Consider the following 25280-nt stretch of genomic DNA (forward strand, 5'->3'; position numbering starts at 1 on the left):
CTCCAGGCTTGGATAAGCCAGGAAATGAAAAGCTAATGGTTTCACATAGGGCAAGTGGCATTCACGTCCCTGAGGGTGAGGAGCCTTTCAGCCTGTGGGGCCTTTCCTCTCTCCTCCCGGGCGGCTGCAGCTTCAGAAGCACCCGATGTCCCGGAGCAGGGGAGGGGGACAGCGGGCCAGGAGGAGTGAGGTGGACGCCCAGGCCTTCCTTGCTCCCCCGTGACATGGGGCCCAACTGTGGGCAGCTGCTGCCCCTTGCCTGGACCAGCAGCCAGGCCACTTCTGAAGGAGTTCTAAGGAGCTGATGGCCACAAGTCATGACCTCTGAGGTCTTGAGCACTGGCTGCAGCTCCCTGGGCCTCAGCATCATCGTCTGCAGCGATGAGTGGCAATGTGTGTTCCTCAAAGTCACCCATGGGGTCTGTGGGAAGCACCCCTGCAGGTGCCCCACTGCAGAGCCTTGCCGGTAGCATCACCTGCCAGCTTCCTTCATCCCCATCTCTGTGGGGAAAGGGGGTCATCAAAAAGAATCTTGAGGCTTTGATAGAAGGCACAGCCTGCACATCATAAGTGGGTGGCAGGAAAGAGACACATACAAGTCCCCGTGTCATCCAGTTTCAAGGGATTGTGACTTTGCATTGGCACTAAGTACGCTCACTTGGGGCCGAGCCAGTGACAAGCAGCCGGGGATGATAGACGGGCAGCTGGGTTGCTCTTGGGAACATTCCCTGTCCCTCCCCCCTCCTCGCCCCCAGACCATTATCATCTTGCTGAGTGCTTTGTGCAGCAGAACAGCAGGTCTGCTTCCTCTTCATCAAATCCAGGGGAGCAGCCAGGCCTCAGGGTCTCCCACCAGCAGCCTGTAGAACTGGCTAATTGAGTTTCCTGGTCAGATTTTGTCACTCTTCGGTGAGTTTGTGACTCTTGCCTATTTTCTCCCCTCAATCCACCTCAGTTTTATTTTTTTCTTTAAACGAAATCACATCGGGAAAACAATAGAAATTACACCAGAGAGGAGCCTCCCTCCCCCCTCCCGTTACCCCCTCCCTCATCTGCAAGATCCTGTTGGGTTCTTGCTCCCCTTGGTCACATGCCCAGGTGACTTTTATGTCACTGAATCATCTTGGGCACTCAATCTACAGCCTGATGTTGTATCGTGAGGATTTTTCCAGAATGATGCACGAGATCCACTGAAAGGGACTGTAGAACTTTCTGTTGATGAGACTTCACTTGGTTTAAGCCAGAGTCTATTGTTTGGGCACTTGGGTTGTTTCCATTTGTCAGGCTTGCCAACAGGGCAGCAGTGCTTACACACTGTGCCTGCAGGTATTTGTTTTATTTTCTCAAGGTAAAGTCTTAAGAAGGGCATCTAAACAAAGAATTTAAATATTTATGTAGCTTGCTTGCCCTCTAAGAGGGTCCCACCGCACCCCTGGCAAAGTTGGGACAGACCAGTGTTGATATAATTTTGGAATATAGGTGAGGTTTGGTGAGGTGAGGTTCAGAGCCCATGACCAAAAAAGAATTCTTGAGACGTCTTTGGTGGAAAAAAGATTATGTTATTAAAGCACGGGGATGGCACCCATGGGCAGAAAGAGCTGCCTTTCTGCCAAGGGTCGTGAGGGGTGATCCATGATAGACTTTCAAGTTGGGAGGGGGTCAGAGAGAGTGGAAGTGTCTAAGGAATTTGGAAGCGGGGGTTTCCAGGACCTGGAGGGGACTGGCTATTGTTGGGAGAAGGTCGTTTATTACCATCTAATAAAACCCTAGTCCTGAGACCCTTCAGATGCATGTCGGTGGGTCATAGGCTTGGGGGATGATTGCCAACATGGATCTTGGGAGGTAGAGATGAAGGAAGCTTCTAAAGGAATTTTAAATGTCCCAATAGACTGACAGAATCCTGCGGTCGGGCTAGGATTGCCTTTTGCCCTCAGCATCAACATCGGGGCACCTGAGCTCCTGGAGGAATGTCACTCGGCCTGTTTCCAGGACTTGTCAGTGGGTTGTAGGTAGTAAGGAAATTTAATAATTTCTCTTCCACCTTTGTTTCCCAAATCACTGCTCACTTCAAGTATCTGTCACTGGGCTGCAGGTTATAAGGACATTTCATTGTATCTACATTTCCTTCTGGAAGCTAGGTTATCGATAAAAATGGCTTTTTCTTGTAAATTGCTAGGGCATTTGTAAACTGAAGGGGACTCATGTCTTGCAGGATTGTGATCTCTATAAGTTAACTCTGTGTTTTTTTCTTTCCTAAGCTTTAGGGCAGCCAGGAATGTCGCACACATCCCACTTGGGGGTGGGGGGGTCATTAGCAGAGTGTCACCCTTTGCTTTGTCCTCAACTAGCCTTCTGTTTCCATCAGTGTCAACAGAGCCCTGCCAGATTTTGTGTTGCATCAGTTCTTTTGGCATTCCTTCTACTTCAAAAGGCATGATTGGTACCATTCTTCTGTTTTAATTCACCTGTCTGTAGAAACTAGAAAAGGTAAACAGGTTTTTATTATCTTTGCCAGCATGCTTTGTTTGAGTTATTTACTTGTAACGATTTTTTTTTAAAATACCACCTTTTTTAACAAGAAAAAATCAGCAAAGGCTATAAACAGATTAAAGGGAAAAAAATCCAGATAACATTCATAAGCTTAAAATAAATGCAAATTTACTTTAAAGTGAAATAGTCCTTTATTTGTAATACCTTTTATAAAATAAAATATAAGCATAAAAATGAAGGAGAAGAGGTACCAACCTGAGGTGGCTCAGTCGGTTGAGCATCTCACTCTTGGCATCGACTCAGGTCATGGTCTCACATGTTGTGGGATTGGGCCTTGCATTGGGGTCCCCACTCAGCCGGGAGTCAGCTTGGGGGATTCTCTCTCCCTCAGCCTCCCCGCTCTGTGTCCATGTGCTCTCTCTCTCAAATCAATCAATCAATCTTAAAAAAAAAAAAAAAAGAATGAAGGAGGAAGGGGCGGTAGGGGAGGTGGAGGGGCAGGAATCATCAGCTCCCCATCTTGTCACTTAGACAACAGTGGCTCCTACAGAATCTGTCCAGTGCAACTGTTTTAGAACTCTGGTGTCTATTCAGAGGCTTGTAGCATCCAGGGGAACATTTGGACAGTAAATCAAGGTTAATTTCCACAATTTCAGCTCTTCCCATGATAGCAGCAGCCCACTCCCCACCCCAGCCTTGCGGCAGGCCACTATGCTCATGTGCCTGGAGAAGCATGCACATGGATATTCTCCGAATGGGGTCTGCGCTGGGGGTTGATTGCTGCTTCTGATCACGGAGGTATAGACATCCTGGTGCGCAGTCGTTGCTGCAACCAGTACTAGCTGAAGCAGCTTCTAAGGGATTTAAAGGTCAGAGCCTGTTTCCACCCCCTGACTTCCATTTATATTCCCTCTTCTTCCCTTTTGGGAGCTGGACATTTAGAGACTATGACATTCAAAAGCAACCACACATATGTTGAAATTTAGAAAAGTCGCCGAGCATGCCCAGGGGAAATCTCAGGTTCACTTAAGTTTCTACCTCAGACTGATCCCTGATACAGAAACAAAAAAACAACAAACCCTTAGGAAAAGAGAGAACCTGATTTCCAGAGTTACCACATTATTAGATTCCAATATCCAGCTTTCAGTAGCAACAACAAATTACAAGGCAAAAAAAAAAAAAAAAATATATATATATATATATATATGATTCGATCAAAGGAGAAAAAGCAATAGAAACTGTCCCTGAGAAGACGAGATGGCAACCCTACCAGACAAAGACTTTACTACAACTGTCCTGAAGATGCTCAGAGAGCTAAAGGAAACCATGAAGCAAGTCAAGGAAACAATGTACAAATGAACAAAATAGACACAACCAAGAAATAGGTTGAAAATGTTAAAAGGAACCAAAAATAAATTCTGTAGTGAAAACAACCAATCATTGAAATGCAAAATTTGCTAGGAGGGTTGGAAAGCAGGTTTGAGCAGACAGAGGAAAGACTCTGAGAACTTGAAGGTGAGACCATTGATGTTATGGAGTCTGCGGGACAGAAAGAGAAAAAGGATTGAAGAGAAGTGAGCATCTGAGGGGCTGGTGGGACACCAGCAAATATATCAACATAGGCATTGTGGGCATCCCAAAAGGAGAGGCGTGAGATAGGGGCAGGGAGATTATGTAAAGAAGCAATGGGATTTCCTGGGGGCTCAGTTGGTTAAGTACCCAACTCTTGATTATGGCTCAGGTCATGATCTCATGAATCGTGGGATTGAGCCCTGTGTTGGGCTCCAAGCTCAGTGCAGAGTCTGCTTGGGTTTCTCACCCCCTTTCCCTCTGCCCTTCCTCCATCTCTCTATCTCTCAAATGTAATAAATAAAACCTTTTTTTTAAAAAAAAAGGCAGCAATGGCCCAAACTCTCCCAAATTAATGAAATACATGAATATAAATATTTAAAAATGCTTGATGAACTCCAAGTAGTGGAACACAATGAGTTCCACACCCAGATGCATTATAATCAATGATTAAAAGATAAAAAAACAATCCAATAAAAAATAAATAAGTCACAGAGATGAAAAAAAGTACAGCATAGGGAATATAGTCAATAATATTGCAATAATATTTTATGGTGACAGGTGTTGACTACACCTACCCTGGTAAGCACTGCATAATGTATAGAATTGTTGAATCAATATGTTGAAACTAACGTAACACTGTATGTCAACTATACTTAATAAAAAATAATGATTAAAAAGTAAAAAATAAAAAATAAAAGTCTTGAAAACAGCAAGAGAGAAGCAGCTCATCAGGTATGAGGATCCTCAATGAGGTAACCAGCAGATTTCCCATTGGAAACCTCGGAGCCGGAAGGCGGTGAGTTGCTATATATGCAAGGTGCTCACAGAATGTGATGAAGATGCTGGTTCATTAGACTGTTCTGTGCACTTTATGTAAAAGTCTACAGGGAAATTTCCCTAATCATGCTTATTACAAGTGTTTTTTACACTTTCCAAAATCACTTCTTTAAAATGTATTCCCTACAGCTAGTGGAACAGTACGCGTGTATATGCTGTTTTTACTGGCTTGCTTCCCCATTTCTTATTTCCATAACAGTCCTACCTCCTCCTTCCTCAAGATAATGGCTGTAAAACTCCTAGAGACTTCTCAATATTCATTCTTCCCCGTGTCTTTGCTTTAACAAATCCCCCATTTTTAGCTGGTACATTGCTTACCAGTACAAGACCACATTTCCCAGCTCCCCCTGCAACGACAAGCGGCTATGTCTCCAACATCTGGCCCACACGTTCAGAAGCGGAGCTGCCATGCAACCAGAAGGAGCCTCTGTTCCTGGTGACTTTGTCCAGCTTCCGTACCCGTCTGCCCACCTCTGGACTTCTTTTACATGTAGGAGGAAGGCGCTATCTTGTTTGAATCACTATTTTTCCCCTCCAGTTTGTTACTAGCAACCAAACCTAATTCTCCCTAGTGACAAATATTGACAACTTTGGTATTCCAAGTATCTCCCCAGGCTACACACACACACACACACACACACACCTACAAATGTACAAACATCAGACTGTTACCTATGTCCTTTGTTTAAAAAACGGAACCAACGAACGTTTCTGGCTTCTAACTCTTCTTTTTAGAGACAGAGACATAAATTCAAATGTAAGCCAGCACTGCACATTATTTATCTCTTCTCTATTATCTATTACCATATTCTGTAATCAGCAAAGATTCTCAAGAGGCCGTTCTCAATATTGGCATGCATGAAGTGGAATGAGCACCCGTTAGCCATGCTGGAGGGCAAAGAATGAATATAAACTCTCAGGACAGTCACTTACTTTGCAAGAGGAGCTTTAAAAATGCTCATATTCTCCAACGCAGCAATATCCCTTAAAATTTACATTCAGGACGTGATCAGAGAGGCAGAGACCAACGTGTAGGAACGTTCAGGACTGTTCTGCATGTAATGTTGGAGATGCTGATGGCTTGCCAGCGGGGAAATCGTTCAAAGAGACATGGTACATCCACAAAATGGAATAGCACGTACTCATTAAAAATGGTGTTTATGCATAACTCTCATGACAGAGGAGCGTGCTCCCCATGTAATGAGAGACAGCGGGATGCTGCAGGCTGTACATGAAAAACACGTATCACTCACACTCGGGAAAAGGCCCCAAAGTAAACATTTTTGAATGTTAGTATCAGGTCTCATCTAGGGATGGGTTTGCTGGCAGCTTTTAGCCACATCATACATTTTTCATTGCTTCCCAGATTCTAGTAAGCATCTCTCCCGTGTACTTGCCCAGGTGCACAGGAGACGAGGTTGGATTTCATGCCATAGTGGTTAATGTTGGGTGCGTGCTGTCTGACGGATGCAGGCGCTGCCTGAGCCCGGGCCCACCTGCTCCTGTTGAGGTAGCAGGATGACCAAACCCCGATGGACACAGTGCAGTTTGGCCTGTGGCCGGGAGCACAGGAATGGGATGGGGGTTGGGAGAGCAGAGCAGTGATAAGCTTGATTCGTGCCAGGCTCCACATGTATCCCTGGGACTCCCCCATGACCCTCTTCTCACATACTGTGGATGGGAACTGCCAAGCCCTGTGTCCCTGACCTCGACAATCTTCCCTGGTGACAAGCTTCTTGGTTCCAGTCATTGCTGCGTGTTAGATTTCAGTCCATAGACAAAGGGCCCCAGCTCGTGCTTGCAGGGGCCTCCCTGGTTGGGAGGTGCACGGTCAGTGCTTCAGAGCAACACGTCCCGTTTCTGCAAAGCCCCTACAGCACAGGGGTAGGGCAGGGGGGTGCCGGCCATCACTACTGTGTCCCACCCAGGCAGCCAGACCTTCATCCGCTGGAGGCCTCACCCCCTGGACAGAATAGAGACTCAGTGTGCTATTAGACAAAGAAGCTTACCCATCTGTTCCCGCCTAATACCAGCTGGGAAGACATAGGGAGAAGCATTCCCCGAAAGTGCAGCAGCCCTGCCCTGGGCGGGGATGGAGGGGTCCGCCTCTCCTCTGCAGGTGCTGGCTGGTGATGCCCGGCCTCACCCTTGCGTTTTCAGCGTCTGTATTGCCAGCAGGGCAGTGAAGGTTTTGGAGTGACGGACGGGAAGTAGTGCTGGAGAGTAAAAGCCTGTTGTGGCTCTGAAGTGGGCCTGTTCCCAGGGCTCCCACCCAGTGCTGTGCACTGGCTGGGAGACAAAAGATAAATGAAGCAAGGATGGTCCGGGGTTCCTTCTTCTTCCCTTTTATGTGATTGGGTTTTGTCTGTTTCTGAATTGTAAAATTCGGAATGGAGCCTCAAGATGACTGCCGGGTGGCTTAATCCAAACCTGCCATCCCCCAGGGGACATTCCTGAGGGCAGAGCCCGCCTGTGGCTCCCTGCTGAGGCCTAGCACCTGGTACAGTGCCTGGCACACAGTAGGTGCCTAATGAATGCATGGTGAGTGCATGAACCAAAAGAAGACTCACCCAATCCTCAGGATGGGCCTGCAGGGGAGACCCAGCCCCTGTGTCCCCAGAGGTGACACTGGAGGTGCATGGAGGAAGTCCTCCACACAACAGGGACAGATGGACAGATTGCCTGACACAGGGCTGGGAGGAGGGGGCCTCCGTGTGCCCCACTGTGTGCCTGGGCCGTCCCTCCCACAACCCAGTATGGAGGCCAGGGCATCACCTCCGTGTTGGTGGTGGGAGAACTGAGGCCCAAGGGGATATAGGGACTTGTCCCAGGTCACCAAGCCGAGGGCAGAAGCAGGATGAAAATCTGGGTTAGGGGGACTCTGGGAGAGCCGTGAGCAGCACCCCTAGACCTGAGCCCTGCCCCATCCCCTCAGGGCTCACACTCCCACGCCCACCTCCTGCTCACCTCTGACCCTTCCCCCCCACCACGTGTTCCCAGGATCTGCAGATCATCAGCACGGACGAGAACCAGGTGTTCGTGGCGGTGCAGGAGTGGTACCAGATGGACACCTACAACCTGTACCAGTCAGACCCGCGCGGCGTGCGCTACTCTCTGGTGCTGGAGGACGTGCGCAGCTCCCGGCAGGCGGAGGAGAGTGTAGTCATCGACATCCTCGAGGTGGGATGATCGCCAGAGAGAGATCTGGGGGTGTGGCCCCGGGTGCTGGGTGCGGGGTGTCGGGGCCAGGCCTCACTGCGTTCCTCACTCTCCCCTGCCCGTCCCCCCCGACCCCCGTCGTCTCTAAGACTATCTCAAGTCTGCAAATATTTCGGTGAGGGACCATGTATTGGATGGAGGCTTTGCAGGCCAAGAGGATGCTGTGTAGGTACTTTCAGACAAAGAGGGAAAACATAGTCTCTTTGACAAAGTTCAAAATTTGATAATGGAGTGCAAATCCTCTGTAATACAGGTATGCTGAGAAGGGATGGGATTCTTTGGGGCGCTCTAGTTTGCTGAATTGGGGGTCAGTGTTAGAGGTCTGCATCACGGCCGGGATCGCAGGCCACCATCTGTAAAGCCAGTTCTGGCTCACACTCCAAAGCCTGAAAGCCGGTGCAGTGTGGTTTGTACCTAAGGGCCAGAGGCTCCGGCTCTGGCTCTGTCCCAGCACCCTGAGCGTCCCTGCCTCGCTGCCTCTCCCCCTGCCCTCTCCCTGGAGCTCTGCCTCAACTGTCTCCCACGGAAGCCTGTGCTCGTGCTCTTCTGACGCAAGGGCCCAATCGGAGGCTCCAAACAGGGGCTTCTGGCTCCCACGCCAGGTGCCACCCCTGCACCATCTCACTTGGTACTTGGATTCCACGGACATCCATGACACGGTCCCTTTCTTGGACTGGGTCACCTCCTCTGTTCTGGTCACACCAGAGCCACAGAGGGGGCCTCTCGGCCCATGTCCAGGTCAGGAGCCTGAAGCTCAGAGAAAGTAAGCGACCTGCCTGGACAGACACAGGAAGCAAAGCCAAGAAACCAGAACCAGCCCAGGCCTGTAGGCCCCAAGCCTGGCGCCAGCCTCCTTGCTGGCGCTCCCTGGCTCCGTCCTTCACTTTTAGGCTCTTAGCTCATGCCTTGTCCTCTGGGATCCCCCCTCCCTTGTGGGAACAGAGCAAGTGCCCTACTGCAGTAAATGCTGGGGTGTGTGTGGGTGCGTGGATGTTAGCAGAGCCTGGAGCAGGCAGTGGGGTTCATCTGCCGCATGGGAGGCTGGAGGCAGCCTCCAGAGAGATCCAGCACTCCTGCCTTCACCTCTGAGCTGTTAAGGAACAGCAGGGAACCACTTTCCCCAAGAAAGGAATGAATGTAATCATGTGTTTACAATGAGAGCCCATTTGCAGGGCTTCTTCCCTAGGGGGAAGCAGAGGAACACTGCCTGTGGCCCTGATCTTTTGCTAGAGATGGCCTGTCCTGTCCAAGGTGGCCACCGTCCCCCTCCCCAGGCCCTGTCCTGCAGAACCTCCAGGGAGGCACTGGGCACATCCCAGACCTGGCGCTGAATGGTGTCCGGCTGCTGCACAGCACAGCTGGCGGGGGGAGAGGGAGCGGGTGACGGTGGCTCAGGAAGGGGACCAGGACCAGGGGCTGTGCACAGGGACATGTCCCATGGCCCACTGTGTGCACAGGTGTCTGCAGCGCTGGTCCCACATGCCAGGCTCTGGGCCTCTCCCTCAGTCAGGGAGGAACACGCAGCCCCTCACAGAGCTGCCGGCCTCTGTGAGAAGACCAGCTCCCAACAGTGGCTCCGATCTGTGTGCCAGCACCCAGGGGATGCAGTGGGTGGCAATCGCCCAGCCCAGGGTGGGAGTCAGGGAGTGCTTCCTGGAGGAGAGGATGCAGATTGAGTTGAGATGGAGCAGAATTAGCCATCTGGGGAACTCGGGAACAAGTAATCTGTGGACAAAAACCACGAAATAAGAGGACATGAGGAGCTAGAGGAGGTTCACAGTGGCCTGTCATATAGGTGACACCTGCTGCCCACCCACCTCACGGGGGACACTGCTTCCCTGAAATCCAGCTGATGGGGGCCGTGGGTTGTGGTTACAAGCACAGCTCTGGAGCTGCACAGCCTGCATTCAAATCCCAGTTCTGGTTTGTGTTTGCTGTGTGACCTGGGCAGGCTCCTTAACTTCTCTGTGCTTCAGTTTCTCATCAAGAGATGAGGGTGGCAGTGGCGCTTTCCTCAGAGGATTGCTGTGCAGTTTCAGGGACATAGGGCTCCTTGAACACGGAGAGCAGTGTCTGGTGCCAGGTCCGTGCTCCACAAGCCCTCCACTGAGCAGTGGCCTTTCCCAGGGATTTGAGCTGACGCACAGGAAAGACCTGGCCCGGAACCTGGCCTGCGAGGTCCTCCACACGTGCCACTTACGATCATGGTTATCATTTCTCCAATGGCGCATCCGGGAAAAATGCTTTGTCGCAGACGTCACAGGCAAATATTGCGCCAGAAGGCCTGGCTTTCAGGTGCCGTGAGCTGGCACCTCCCAGGTTCAAGGAGAGACAGTGGCCCTTTTCTGCATGCCTCCATGCTGGAGGTTGGGTTAGGAATGGGGGTTCAGGGGATCCCCATCTTGCCCCTGCCCCTGAAGAGTCCTGGCCACAGGTGGGAGGCAGCCATCATAGCCGGGTGAATGGGGACCCCCAGCCTATGTGGCCCTGTCAGTCCCTGGAACCTGTGCCCATGACCTTGGCTGTAGAAAGAGTCTTTGCCACTGTCATTAGGTGAAGGGCCTTGAGATGAGAGCATGAAGATTCTCCACTCAGGCCCCAGATCCAAGGACAAAGGTCCTCTGGAGTCAGAAGAGGAGATGCAGACACAGGGAGGTGGCCACGTGAAGACAGGGGAGACGTTGGGGAGATGTGGACACAGGCCCATGACCCCTGAGCTACCAGACACTGGAAGAGACAAGGGAGGGTCCTCCCTGGGAACTCCAGGGGGAGCGCAGCCCCAGCCACACCTCAATTTTGGGCTTCTGGGCTCTGGGCTGTGAGGACAGATGTCTGGTTAGCCTCCCAGTTTGTGGTGCTTGGTTACGGCAGCCACAGGAGCAAATACAGCCCTGAAGGGGCCTGTGTGAGGTCACGTCGATGTTGGGAGCCGTGGCCCCTCTGCTCAGAGGAAGCCTGGGGTGGGTGCTGCCCAGACTCGCCATGTGCCACCTGCCATCACCCGGACATGAGGCATCTGTGCTATAATGGGCTGCTGGGTGTTTTCACGGAGGCCAGCAGAACATGACATGGCAATTGTGGAATAAAGCCACTCAGCCCTGGGCAAATCCTCATGTGACCTGCCCTTAGGGTGTCAGGGAGGCCCCTGGACCCAGCGCTGGACCCAGGTGAGCAGGAGGCAGAGCGATGTCACCATGTGTGGGAGAAGGGGTCATGGTCCTCCCCGCCCCAGGCTGTCGCTGCAGGGAGACCAGCTCCAGCTTTGTCTGCAGGATGGGGGCTGGACACCCTTCCCACCTGGAGCGACATCCTGTGTAGATGCGCATGGCACAGGGCAGTTAAAGTTGGTGGGATCAAGAGGGTCCCTGAAAGGGGGTGCTGACGAGGAGGGTCAGAGCCTGGAGCCTCCAGGACGAGCCGGCCCTGCAACCCCAGGGGGACCCCTGTGCTGGACTTCTGACCTCCAGAACTGTGACGCAATGAAGTGTTATAAGCCACCAGCCCACATTACTCCGATTCAGCAGCCCCAGAGCGCACATCTACCCTCCACTCGTGTCTTTCCTTTGGTCGCCCTGCTCTCCCCACGCAGGGACATGTGGCGGGCCTATGTGCTGGGTGCGGGGCAGCGCTGGCCCCGGCGTCATGGGCAGCTCCTTGATGGCGCACTTGAACCTCGCTTGCCTGCTGCAGAGAGGGCGCTCGGGAACTGTGCATCGTCATATGACAGAAGCAGATTCCTCAGCCTGGGTAAATCCCATGGCTCCCCGAGGCTCCGGTTTCTCGGGCTCCCTCCAAGAAGTAGTGACATGTTGCCCATGGAGGAGCAGCCGCAGCCGCAGGTGCACAGGAGGCTCCTGGGGGCCCGGCCACACCGGTGGGTCTCCATAGCTGTATATCCGAGGCCCTTGTTTGGGAGGAACTGGCGGGGAGAGCCCGCCTATGTGTGCTCAGGACACTGACCTAGAGGCCTTTGCTGATATTCAGACTTTCTCATGGGCCCAGTCAGTAGCCAAGTGTTGGCTGTGTTTGGGTCACTGCACGGGCACCCTGGAAACACTGAGAAGGGGGACAAGGTGAATCTGAGCCCCTGGCCAGGGAGGGGGTGGTCAGTGCCCACCCCATGTCCTCCCTACCTGGCATTTTTGTGGGGGCTGAGCTGAGGGAATCTGGAGGAGAGTCCAGCATACTGGCGTCGGCCCAGGCCCTGTGGGTCCAGTGGAGGGAGGCATGGTTCAGGGGCTCTGGGGTGGGGATGGGGTGACCGTGACACCCAGGCATGGCAGGACCAGGGCTCTGCTCACTGTCTGATGGCCAACGTCTGGGCCTGGGACGGCAGCTCTGTGTCACACAGGCACCCAGGGGCTTTGGGGGCCACAGTCTGTCATCCTCACCCCCTGAGCCACACTCACCTCCAGAATGTATGCAGATCACCTCAGCTCTGGGGCTCTTCCCGGTGTGAAATGCGGCCCTGTGGACGGAGCTCTTAGCAAGGGGTTGGCACATGGTGCATGCTCTGTTGTCAGGGGGTTCCCCGGATGGGTATTTACGGCACTTCTTGCATTGCTGTTCCAGGTCCGAGGGGTGAAAGGAGTCTTCTTGGCGAACCAAAAAACCAATGGCAAGGTGGTCACACTTATAACTTACAACAAGGGCCGTGACTGGGATCACCTGAGGCCACCCAGCACGGACATGAATGGAAAACCCACCAACTGTGAGCCAGTAAGTGCCTCCCTGATCCCGCACTGACCCCAGGGTTGCGGGGGGGGGGCGGGGGGGGGAGATGCACAGGTGCACAGGGCATCTGTGAAGGAACCTCCAGAGGCTGAGGCAGGGATGTCTGAGAAGGGCCATCAGGGAGACAGGAACCACGGACTTCTCTGGGCATGGCAGAGAGGGTCCCGTGAAGCCCCTCCTTTACTGAAGGGTTACCTGGAGGTCAGAGAGGAGCAGTGCATCAGTCAGCGCTGGCCACAATGTTGCCGTGTAACAAAGCTGCAACAACAATCTCACATTTTCCACATCAGGGCTGGGCTTACTCACAGATGTAGGGGGCAGCTGATTGTGGAGGGGGTCTGCTCCCTCCCTGTATCCAGCCTCCCCCTCCTCCTGGGACCAGTGCTGGCACACCCTCACGGCGATGGCAGAGGTGTGAGGGGGTGAGCAGAAGCAGGCAAGCACACGGCAAGCCTGCTGTGTTACATCTGCTAGATCGATGGGCCGGCGTGCAGGACCAGGATGTGCACGCACTCTGCCTGGGGGGCAGGGGGGTGACTGGGATAAGTGGCCAGGCTGGGCCATAGCCCAAATGTCTCGAGCCCCAGGCCAGTCCCTCTATCCCAGGGGTGCCTCTCTCATGGATACCAGTGTAGGCTGCCCCAGTTTGTTGATTGCCCTGGGAGCAGGAGGCTGGATTTCTCTCTGGCCCTTGCTTGGCCACCGGGAGGTGTGGGTGACATGCAGGCCCGTGCCGGTGAGGTGGAAAGATGGAGCACTAAGGGGCCCTGGCCTGAGGCAGGCTGCTCAGTGCCCCGCGGACCTGCCTCTCCTTGCTCCATGGGGAGCTCCCCCCCAGCACCAGCACCAGGACCTCCCCTGGCTGCTCAGAGTGGGATGGCATGAGGTCTGGAGTTAGAGCTGCACAGAGCAAGCAGGCAGGGCTGAGCCTGTCCCTTCCCGTCTGCACTGCCCCCTCCCCATGCTGTCCTGTGGGCCTGGAATGCCTTTTCCTTTTGCTTCGTCCAGCAAACTCCTATTGACACCTGAAAACTTGCTTCTCTGTTTTCCACTGGCCGTGACTGTGAGTCCCTCGGAGGTAGGAACCATGCTCCAGATGCCTGAGCCCGTCTGTAGCTCTGTCTCTCTGTACACAGAAAGAAGGACGGTGTCTATTTTATAGGGATATTTGTTCAGTAAAGATACACGGGTAGCTACCGTGTGGGGGGCGCTGTTCTGGGCGTTTGGAATAGATCAACACACGAACCAAAAGACAGTCCTGCCCTCCTGGGATCCTGCCTGGATCTGTGCAGCACAGACCCCCGCCCCCCTACCCTGCCGGAGTATAGAACAATCTAGGCAGAGTGGGTCCCTCCCTCCTCCTCGGGGACACTGACCCCCTCCCCAGAGGCCCGGGCAGCAGCGTCAGCCTGGCGGGGACGGCCCTTGCTCGGTGACTCCGGGCCCAGGCCTCCCCTTGTCCCCCGGGGCCTGCGCCCAGCCTCGGCACAGGGCCCTCCCACCGAGACTGCAGGGAAATAACACCTGTCGACCCTCGTGAGGAAGTAATTACCTGCCGCTTGTAGAAAGTCTTCGGAGAACAGGAATGCCGCGAAGGGCTCATTTTTGTATCATCAGCAGCAAAGTTAAGCCATATTAATCTGTCAAAGCAAGTTTTTTGCTAAGAATAGATTCTTGTCTGCAATTATGCAGCTCAGTGAGGAGATAACGTTCATGAGATTCATGTCCCTGCATTAAAATAACAGAAGTAAAAGGAGGCTGGTGGAGTGTGCGGCCCCAGCAGCCTGTGGAGAACCCAGCGAGCGCCAGGAGAGAGAAAGCCGGCGGGGCGCCAAAGACAGAAGGCAAAGGCGGTGTCTCTGGACGGTGGCAGCAGCACGGGGCAGGGGGCGCGGGGGGCGCGGGGGGCGCAGGGGGCACGGGGTGGCACAAGCCTGGCCGCTCACCTGGCTTTCCTCACTGGCTGTGTCTTTCCCTCGGCCACGTGTCCTCTGCATGAACGGAGGGTTCACTTCTCCTTGCAAAGGGGGTTCCTGCCTATTGCCGAATACAGAAGTGTGTAAACAGGGAGATGAGGTCCAGCCATAACTGGATCACCCAGAAATAATAATAATCGGGGATTTTCCTGACAATCTTTTAGCTTATAATGCAGTTCAAGAGTCATCACGGGGCCCCTGACATGTGTGTGATTTGTCTTCTGTCTTTCTCTTAACTCTGGGTTGCTGGCACTTCTCCGGGCTGTAGCCTGGCTCTCTGCTCGGCAGATTTCCTGCTGGGAACGGGGACTTATGACATAGATGAGTGTCAGGATCGGTTCTGTTTCGGGAGGATAAATCCTATTTGGAAGTGGTTTGAATCAGTTTGCATCTTAATTCAGAATGAAAACCCATTAGCTCTGAGCCCCTCTCAAACCCAGGCTGTCAAGGAGGGGGTGCTGGGGGTGTCGTGGTCTCCCTATGTGGCTGGCCTCACACCCACCCAAGCCCTGGGGCCACCTTTCTCGGGACAGGGTATTCAGCGCACAATACTGTGGCACCAGCCTACCCTTAGGGGCGACCCCTGACCCCCTCTGACAGCCCTTTCCCTGACTCAGGGTATCTGAGTGCCCTGGGCTGGGCCCCCACAGTTCCACCTCACCCCGCTCCCCCAGCCCTCCACTTGCGCGGTTCAGACATGTCTGGGGGCGATGATGAGGCCTTATGTCAAGCTGCCAGACACCAGCAGAGCACCCCCTAGAAGCTCCAGGACTGGCTGGAAGAGAGCTGTCCGCAGGCCCTCCATGGCCCCAAAGGGGACCCCAGCTCTGGCCGCACCTGCCAGCATCCTGTGGGCCACAGCTGACCGCACAAAACCCAAGTAGTGCTCCGCCAGGACAGCCCACCAGCAGGGGTGAGGGGAGACAGCCAGGTTCCTTGACGCAGGACCCTCTGCCGTGCTCTACCCACTGCACACACGGTCATACCATGTGCACGGTGCATCAGGGGACGTGCAAAGCCTGGTGGCAGCCCAAGGAGGCCAGCCCAGAGTGTGGGCAGCTCCAGGCCCCACCTGGCCCACCCGGAAACCAGGGGCACTGAGGCAGGGCTGTGCTACCTCCCTTCTCTAACACATCCCTGGTGAGGCTTTTTTCTTCTGACTCAGGGTTATCTTGTACCACTGGAAGCCGGCCCTGCCCACAGAGGTCACGGCTGCCAGGATGCTCATCCCCTGGTAGCTGGCCCTGCCCATACAGGTCATGGACACCTGGGTACCTGTTCCCCGGGAGCCGGTGCTGCTCACAGAGGTTATGGCTGCCAGGATGCCTGTCCCCTGGGAGCCGGCCCTGCCCACAGAGGTCATGGACACCTAGGTACCTATCTCTCGGGAGCCAGCCCTGCCCACAGAGGTCACACCTGCCAGGATGCCCGTCCCCTGGGAGCTGGCCCTGCCCACAGAGGTCATGGCTGCCAGGATGCCCGTCCCCTGGGAGCCGGCCCTGCCGACAGAGGTCACGGCTGCCAAGATGCCCGTCCCCTGGGAGCCGGCCCTGCCCATAGAGGTCACGGCTGCCAGGATGCCCGTCCCCTGGGAACCGGCCCTGCCCACAGAGGTCATAGGAATCTCTCTGCCCCTTAGTGTTTGGTCACCAGGTGGGAGAAGAAGAGAACTGAGTGGTCTTACCAAAGAGACTAGCTCCCTAATCATAAGAAGTCAGGAGAAAACCTGAACAGGCAAAGTCTTACTCCACAGTTTTGGGAGGGAGGTTTGTCTTGTTGGATCCAAGAGCTCCTAGACTGGACTCTCCTCCACTGACTCAGTGACTCTGTGCTCACCTGCAGCATGGGCTCCCCGACCCCACAATCCCCACCCCACGCCCAGCCCCTGCCCGGCACCATCTGCTTCCTGTAGACTCCCTGCCTGGGCTTCTCATGTGGATGACCCCAGTGCACAGGGCACAGCTAACCCATCTTTAGGAGCCCAGCACAGACAGGAAAGCAGGTCCCAACTGGACTGGGCCCTGGGGCCACCACCTGGTGCCGTCTGACCTGGGTCACCGTCCAACTTACTAAATGGTTTTGTTTTTAACTTAGAGGCACGGGGGTCACAGGGTCACTCCTGTGTGCCTCTGCCTGCATGTCACTGCGAGGAAACTGATGCCTAGAGTGGCCCACAAAATTAGAGGCGCCTCCTAAATTAGAAGCTGGATCTCTCAGTACTTGGTTCCACAATAATTCTAAACTGGAGATTTTTCCAGGAAATAACAGAGGGCCAAAGAAATTATTACTTTTCTAATAAGTAAGAAATTAAGCAAATGTTCTCTGGGGGTGGGTGGCACCCCGATGTTCTTTCCAAAAGCTGTACTGTGTTAATCCAGTAATGCTGTGAAGTAGAGAAAGAAAGAGAGACCCAGAGACTCTGAGCACTTTTTCCAGAGTCACACAGCTTTTAGTGGGTACAAGGATTGAAAACGTAGCCCTGTCCATGGCTCCAGCTATTCCAGGCCTGGGGAATTCCGACATGGGGGACACCCCAAAGGCTGACCCCAAGAACCCCTTTGAGGTCTCTGGTGGGCCTCCTGCTCCCTTTCCTGTGTTATCAAGGTGGGCCCGGCCAGTCAGGCTCCAGAGCCCACCTCCCAGGCTTCAGGACGGACGAGAGAGGAAGCAGGTGCTATGGGCAGCCCTGGGGTATGGCTGATGGTCCCTGCCAGGTGGAGCCCCTGGTGCCCCCGCAGTGCTGTGTAGAGACCTGGGAGCTCATCCTATGGCTCTACATTCAGTCATGGGGGTGCCCAAGGGGTGCCGGCAAGATTGTGGCATTGAGCGTCTGAGGTCTGGGGAGACTCGGGGAGGCCACAGCCACAGGGCACATCCGTCTCAGCTCGTCTGTCCTCCCTGGACCCCCAGGCCCACCCAGGGACGAGCTGGGATGCAGGCGGCCAGGAGGATACAGGTGAGTGTGAGGGGGTGTCTTCCCCCCCAGGAGGCCAGACAGGAAGCTACTCATGCCTCCTCCTCCTGGGAGGCTCCTGGCCCAGTTTGGCCTGGATGGAAGCGCATCCCCTCCCAGGGAGACACCCACAGGCTCTGAGTGTGGACACTGGATCCAGGCACCCTGGATGGTAGCCCAGCCCCACCATGGCCTTTGGGCAGGTCGCTTAGATGCTCTCTGCTTCAGTTTCCCCACTGGTGAAACAGGGGTGGTGGCGGGGATGTGGAGAACGTCAGTGACGTGTAGTGCTGAGCTCAGCGCTGGCACAGAGGCAGCCATCAGCCCACGTGGGTCGCCACTGGAATTATCATTACACCCGGTTTTCCTACCCCTCCAGCCAGGATGCCCCCCAGTGCTGCCCTCTGGACACACATGATGTTTGCCTCTGGGCTCTTCACAGAAGGTGCAGGGCTGCTGGGGTGTCTTCAGCTGTTCCATGGTGCCTGGGCTACAGTGGCTGCTAGGAGGCCCCCAGGAGCGGGTCTGGATGGATGGATGGACAGACGGACAGATGTGGCCACAGGCTATGCAGGCTCCAGGAGTCACATTCTGTCATCGGGCACTGCACATGGGAATGCCTCCTCCATGCTGGGAGTGCTCTTTCGTGCTGGGAGAACCCTCCCTTGGAGAAGCCCGACTGGCTTCATTTACAGCCAGTCACCCTGGACCCGATGGCCTCCACTCTGCAATCAGCCCTGGAGCCTCCTTCCTGCCCTTCATCCCCTCCTCCCAGATGCTCCTGCCTCTGCCTTCCCACCTGAAAAGCCTCATTCCTACCTTTCTTGGGAACATGTCTCCCACCTGAATGCTGACCTTGGCCCCTTCTTTCCCCCGCCTGCAGCCGGACTGCCACCTCCATCTGCACCTGCGATGGGCAGACAACCCTTACGTGTCGGGCACCGTGCACACCAAAGACACTGCCCCGGGCCTCATCATGGGTGCAGGTAGGAGGCTGCCTGAGGGGAGCTCCATCCTCAAGGGTAGAGCTGGATGGCTCTGGGCCTGGCACAATCATGGCACACCCCAAGGGATGAATGCATGGCCCAGAGTGGGCACACAATACATGTTGCTGCATGGGAAGATGGATGGATGGATGGATGGATGGATGGATGGATGGATGATGATGGATGAATGGATAATGGATGGATGGATGGATGGATAATGGGTGAATGACGGATGGATGGATGGATGGATGGATGAATAGATGGGTGATGGATGGATGGCCAACCTAAGGATGGGACAGGGGTGAACATTGGAGGATGAGTGAAGGGATAGGTGGGTGGCTGGAAGCGTGGACAATTGGATGGCTGGATCACAGAATGGTGAATGGATCAATAGAGGAAGAAGTGGATGCATGTGTGGATGGATGGATGGATGGATGGATGGATGGATGGATGGATGATGGATGGAGGGATGGAAGGAAGAATGATTCGTGTCATGGCTGACATGTTGATTCCTGAAGAAGGTTCTAGTTCAGTCAAGGAGTGAGAGAGACACATACAACAAACGTGAGAAAAAATATCAAAGCAGAGTCGTGCATGTGCCTGTCAATGTAGGTTAACTAGAGCCTCCTTCAGGGGTGAGTACCTGTGCGCTGAGGGAACACAAGCTAAACTAAGGTTTATTTAACTTCAAATAATCTTTCAAAATTAAAAGTATGTGTTTTGAAAGCATATTGCTAGGCAGCGGCGGGTGTCTTATCTTCCTTGTGTGTTGAGGGTTATGGGCCATTCTGCACCCAGCACTGGGACAGCCCCCGCCCCTGCTAGTGCCACTGCCGGGAGGGAAGGGAAAATGAGCAGATGTGTGGAAAGGCCTTCCCTCTGTCCAGGCACTGAGCTCCTAATCACGGCACCAGGCCAGAGAGGTTCACCCCCCCTCCCCTTTACAGGGGAGCAAGTGGGAGCTCGGGAGTGGGATTACCTGCCCCACCTGCAGACTGTCACTCAGGAAGCCTGAAAACCAACCCAGGCTCCCGAGTGAGGGGACACCCACAGGGCGCACCTGCCTCCCGGTCCCTCAAAGGCACTGTTCTGGTTGGATGAATCCCCAAATTCTCAACGAAAATACAAAAGGCACAATTTTAAATGTTTCCATGACTCAAAGGCCTCCCACACCCAGAACGCACTTCCTGGCTGCCCACGGATGCTGTGAGGATCTGGACGCATGTCACTCATTGTGCTCACTCAGAGACTGGGGAGCCCAGCCGAACCCCCAGGCCCTGCAGAGAGAGGGTGGGCCCTCTGCAGCCTCCCTGCCCCTCCCTTAGTCACATCCCCTGGGCCTCAGTTTCCCCATCTGTAAAATGAGGGCACTGCCTCCGTGTTTCTCAGGCCTTCTGCTCTGACAGCCTGGGGACGCACTCCGTGGATTTCCCTTTATTTTTCCCCAATGCCTGTCGGGTGACTGGCAGCCTGACAGCTCTGGGAGACGGAGCAAGGAAAGCAGATAGCATCCCTTGGAAGAGAGACATCTGCACCGCGGAAGCCCAGACAGGGAGCTCGCCTGCCGAGTCTTACTGACGCCGCAGCACGCCGCGCGGCTCCGCGTGTGATGCATGCAGGCCGGCGCGTGTCTGCTGGCATCTGCACTGCTGCGGAGATCAAGGGCAGCCCTCCTCCCCTCCCATCCCCGCCATTCCATTCATTCGTTCACCTGCTCCTTTCATGCATTCACGGCCATCTCTCAGCACCTTCTGTTTGCCAGGTGGAGAGAGGGTACCCAGTTCAGCACCTGCCCCTCTGCCCCTGTCTCCGCCACGTGCCTTCCCACCTCCACACCACTGACCAGGCTGTTCTCTCCACCAGGCACACCCTTTCCTTCTCCCTTGGCCAGCACGCCTTTGTCTCTCCAGGTACAGCTTGGCGGTCACTCCCTGTGGGAGTCTCCTCTTGATGGCCTCCCTTCCTGGGTCCATTAGTTGTCCCCTGTCTGCTCTCACGATTCCTTGGGCTTCCAGATATCCTGGCTCTGTGTGTAGTTGCATGGCACACTTCTTCCCCCGCTGGGCTGAGCAGAGGCTGTGGTTTATTCAGCTCCGACCCCCCATGGCTCAGCACAGGGGCAGGGCAGAGAGCAGGTTCTCAGCAAATCCTGTTGAATAAGTGTGGGAATGGGTGAGTGGGTGGAGTTGATGAAGAGAAATATGGGGATGGAGGGATGACAGGTGAGTGGATGGGTGGATAAATTAATAAAGGATCCATTGATGGATGATGGAGGGATGAGTGGATGGATGGATGATGGATACATGGATGGATGGATGGATGATGGAGGGATGGCGGGTGGATGGATGGATAATGGAGGGATGGTGGGTGGATTGATGGATGGGTGGGTGGATGGATGGATTGATGGGTGGATGGATGGATGGATGGATGGATGGGTGGATGGATGGATGGATGGATGGATGGGTGGATGGATGGATGGGTGGATGGATGGATGGATGGATGGATGGATGGATGGATGGGTGGATGGATGGATGGATGGATGGGTGGATGGATGGATGGGTGGATGGATGGATGGGCTTAACTAGCCTCCCACTTGTAATTCCCATGCTGCCCTGGACCTCTGGTCTCCCCTAAACCCAGCCCTGGGAAGCTGGCTCCAAATGCAAACCAGCTGTGTCCTGCCCCCAGTATAAAGCCTGCCAGGCGCCCTCATGACCCCACCCTGGCCCGCCTGGAGCATATTCTCCTAGCCAGCCCCTGATTGGCACTCCACATTTATTCTTGAACCACTTATTCCCCGTGGACCCCTCAAGTGCCTGCACTCCGCCTGTGTCAGGGCCCTGCCGGGGCTGCCTGAGGCTGACTTTCTTTGGGCCAGGCTCATCCGTTACTGCATAGACTAGGACCCAGAGCCCAGACACAGGGGTTCTGTAGGCCGGTGAGTATAAGGAGAAGGCAGAGGGGGCATGCCTGTGGGTGGCTTTGAGTGTGGGAGATGGAGACTCAGGGCACACGTAACTCTTGTGTGGGGATTTGTCTGGGCACAGACCTTGGAAAGGCCCAAAGCTGGCTGATCCTAAGAGCAACCCTGCCCCTGTTCTTCTGGACCAGGTAACCTGGGCTCGCAGCTGGTGGAATATAAGGAAGAAATGTACATCACGTCAGACTGCGGGCACACCTGGCGGCAGGTAAGGAGGCAGGGGGCCTGATACCTGCCCCATACCCATTCTGCTGATGATTGGATCTGTGGTCCCCTCCCCTCCCAGAGGAGTTCTGAGACTTAGGTATTCACCCTCCAGCCAGCCTGACTGGGGGAACACAGGGCTCCTCTTAGCAGGTGTTGATATCTGCCATGTAAGCCACTGCTGGGGGGTTAGAGACCTGACCTGTGTCTTCACATGGTCAGACCCGTTACTGTGGGGGTCTAAGCAAAGGCAGTGAATGCCAGGGATGGGGCTGGAGCTGCCATCCTGGTGGGGAGCCACACGGTGCCTTGGAGGCTGGGGCTGAGCTCTTCTGGGAGCCCCGAGGACAGGACGCAGGGACCATAGGTGATACCCAGGTCCCTGGCAGGGGTGACTGTTGGTATGGCAAAGACATGGAAGAGAAGGAGAAAGTGAGGGAGGAACAGGCTTGACGGAGCCTTGCAGAGTCTGTGTTGGGGGGCCTGGGAGGTGTGCAGGGGTGAGGATTCGAGGTAGCAGTGGGCCTGAGAAGAGAAAGTGGAGAAGCAGCTCTGTAGGAGATGGTTGGACCTGCCAGGGTTCCTCTGCACAGGGCCCACGTGGAGCTGACATCTCAGCCTGGAGGGCGGGCAGTGGGCTGTGGGCGCCAGCATCCCCGGCAGTGCAGTCACGGGCACGCTGTGAAGGACCCGGCGTCAGGTCCACCAACTGCATGGAGTGACAGCCCCTGCTTTTCACACTGCAGAGAATGCACTAAACTTTCGTGTGCGTCTGCCCTTCCAGACAGCGTCAGGAGTTGTACTTTGGGGCAGGTTTTCCATGGTGAGGCTCCACTTGTAGCTACTACCCCCCACCGCCCAGGTCACGCTCAGGACAAATATGTCAAGCCCAAAGGTACCCCGTCTACCTACAGCCTGGGTATAAGGCCCTGACATTTTTAATCATATGCAAGAAACAAGGAATTTTAAAAAGGGCAAAAGAGACTTACTGTGTTAGAATATTTCTATTTTGCTAAAACCTGTGAAATGTGCCCAAACTTCCTTAAAGGTCACCGTCTGTCCATTTATTAAGGAAGCGTGCCCCCCCCCTCCGTGAGATTAAGGAGGCCAGGGTGAAGCAGACGAAGTGTTCTAATTTTGTAGAAACCGATGGTGAGGTATCCCCAGTGACCCCTATTGTTGAGGAACTTTCTGGGATTCCACACTTGGGGATGTGGGAATTGGAACGCTGGTTCCGGTGGGGAGCGGGAGGCCTGGCCTTGCGGGGCAGAGGTGCGGGGTAGGGGTGCCGGAGCCCGGGGAGCAGAGGAGGGGTGCTGTGTGCCTGTGTGCGAGAAGAACATGCTCTGCGGGGTTTGGCGTTCACTGGGGGGTGGGAGGCGGCGGCGGCGGTGGCCGAGGACAGGCTGGACAGTCGCTCGAGGCAGGGCAGCCTACTGAGTGTAGGCAGACTGTCAGGGACGTCAGACATCCCAGGAGAACTCTCAGAATCGGAATTACAGATGACAGCGTGTATCCGCTTAATGGACATAACCTTTTAAAAACATGAGTTTCCCTAGGATGATGAACATAACAAAGCAGGAAACATTCAAGGAGTCTCCTCGGAGGCGGGAAGGGGCGTGATGGGAAGGGGACACCGCCTGCCCCTGGGCCCCACTGCCTGCGGCGGGCGCAGAGGGGCTGCTGATCAAGGAACCGAAACCACGGCGATGGGTGTTCAAAGCCCCTCTAGCCCCATTGGTGGGGGTCAGGACCCAGACTCCCCTCTTCCTGAGTCCCAGGCTAATGGGAGTGGGGTTGCTCTGGGGCACCCCCTGGGGTAACTGGGAGATACCCTATCTTGGGAGTGAGATGTGCCCGTGCCCTGCCCGTTCTCTGGGGGGAGCCAGCGCCAGAGGGCAGGAGGCACAGCCCAGGGTAGACGGGGCCCCTGCTCTGGGACAACCAGGCTCTGAGAACCCACTTGGGGTGGTTCCCTTGGACCACATTTGGCCCCACGGCCTGATCCCCCAAGAAAGAACATGGATCAGACCCCCAAAGGAGCAAGAATGGGGGTTCCTGTGGGGCAGACAGACCCTCTGCAAGTTCAGAGCAATGGAAGCAGCGCCCAAGGGGAGACTTCACCTCTACCTCTGGACTCCAGCACCCAAACAGAGAGGACCCGGAGTGCTGGGTCTGTTGGATGGGTGGACACTTGGGGATGAATGTTATGAACCTTCCTTCCACACAGTGTCCTAAGATCTGCAGACTGTCACCTCCCTCATCCAGGAACCTCTACCTCTGTTCATGAGTCCTCCAGTAGCACCTTCCTGAGTGAATGGTTAAGAGGGACAACATCAGGCACACCTACTCCTCCGACCCCTGCAGATGGGGCCATAAGCCTGGGGAGTGAGTGCTGCAGGGGTGTATCTAGGGAGCACCCCAGTTACTGCTGTGAGCCCCCACTCCAGCCTGCAGCCTCGTCACACCTAAAACACAGCCTGTCCTCCTCCCACTGGGTGTGTCCTGCTGGTGGAGACAGGAGGCCCACGGACTAGGAGTCACGGTGGAAGGCCGGGGGCTGGGTTCCAGGCCCAGGGTCCATCCTGGCTTTGCCAGCTACCAGCTATGGGGCTTCAGACAAACCCTGTGCGTCTCTGCACCTCTGGTCTCTCTTTGGAAAATGGGGAAATGACCTCTGAGCGTGGTTGCCATTAACAGGACCGTGTACGTGCAGCCAAGGCCACCACGCCGACCACCCTGCCCTCTTCCTTCTCGTCCCCCACTGTGCCCCCCGCCTGCAGACATGTTTGAAAGCAGAGTTCATGGGATGCCTGGGTGGCTCAGCGGTTGAACATCTGCCTTTGGGTCAGGGCATGATCCTGGGGTCCTGGGATCGAGTCCCACATCGGGCTCCCCACAGGGAGGCTATGTCTCCCTCTGCCTGTGTCTCTGCCTCTCTCTCTCTTTGTCCCTCGTGAATAAATAAATACAATCTTAAAAAAAAAAAAAAGAAAAAGAAAAAAGAAAGCAAGCAAGCCAACAAGAAAGCAGACTGCTTTCTGGGTTCTCCTGGAGAAGCCAGCCTGCAACTCAGCTGAGCCGGCCCAGCCTGGCCCACCGCACCCCTGCAGGGTGCCTGGTGGGGTCCTGGAGGGGCTCCACCGTGCTTGGTTCTGTAGCTGCCCCTTTTCTGGGTCACTTCTCCTGACCTGACAACCTCCTGCTCTAAATACTAAGTAAGGGGGAGAGGGCAGGGTTTCCACCATTTCTCCTAAGTGGCCTTTCTTCCTTATTCAAGTCATGGTGTTTGCTAGAGAATTCCTGTGAGCCGTGGGAAACCCCAGCAG

At 54.9% G+C, this 25280-nt stretch overlaps 1 protein-coding gene across 5 annotated transcripts in view; it reads left to right on the plus strand.

Annotated features, from left to right (window-relative positions):
- SORCS2 (sortilin related VPS10 domain containing receptor 2) overlaps positions 1 to 25280 on the plus strand; it is a 458191-nt gene that overhangs the window by 400652 nt on the left and 32259 nt on the right. For all 5 annotated transcript variants that reach the window (XM_072737571.1, XM_025999725.2, XM_072737570.1 and 2 more), the window contains 4 exons: positions 7900 to 8079; positions 12691 to 12837; positions 18665 to 18767; positions 21879 to 21955. In XM_072737571.1, the coding sequence (XP_072593672.1) occupies positions 7900 to 8079; positions 12691 to 12837; positions 18665 to 18767; positions 21879 to 21955 (507 nt within the window). The remainder of the gene's footprint in view (positions 1 to 7899; positions 8080 to 12690; positions 12838 to 18664; positions 18768 to 21878; positions 21956 to 25280) is intronic.

The sequence above is a fragment of the Vulpes vulpes genome, chromosome 14 (genome assembly GCF_048418805.1).
Source record: "Vulpes vulpes isolate BD-2025 chromosome 14, VulVul3, whole genome shotgun sequence".
NCBI classification, from domain to species: domain Eukaryota; kingdom Metazoa; phylum Chordata; class Mammalia; order Carnivora; family Canidae; genus Vulpes; species Vulpes vulpes.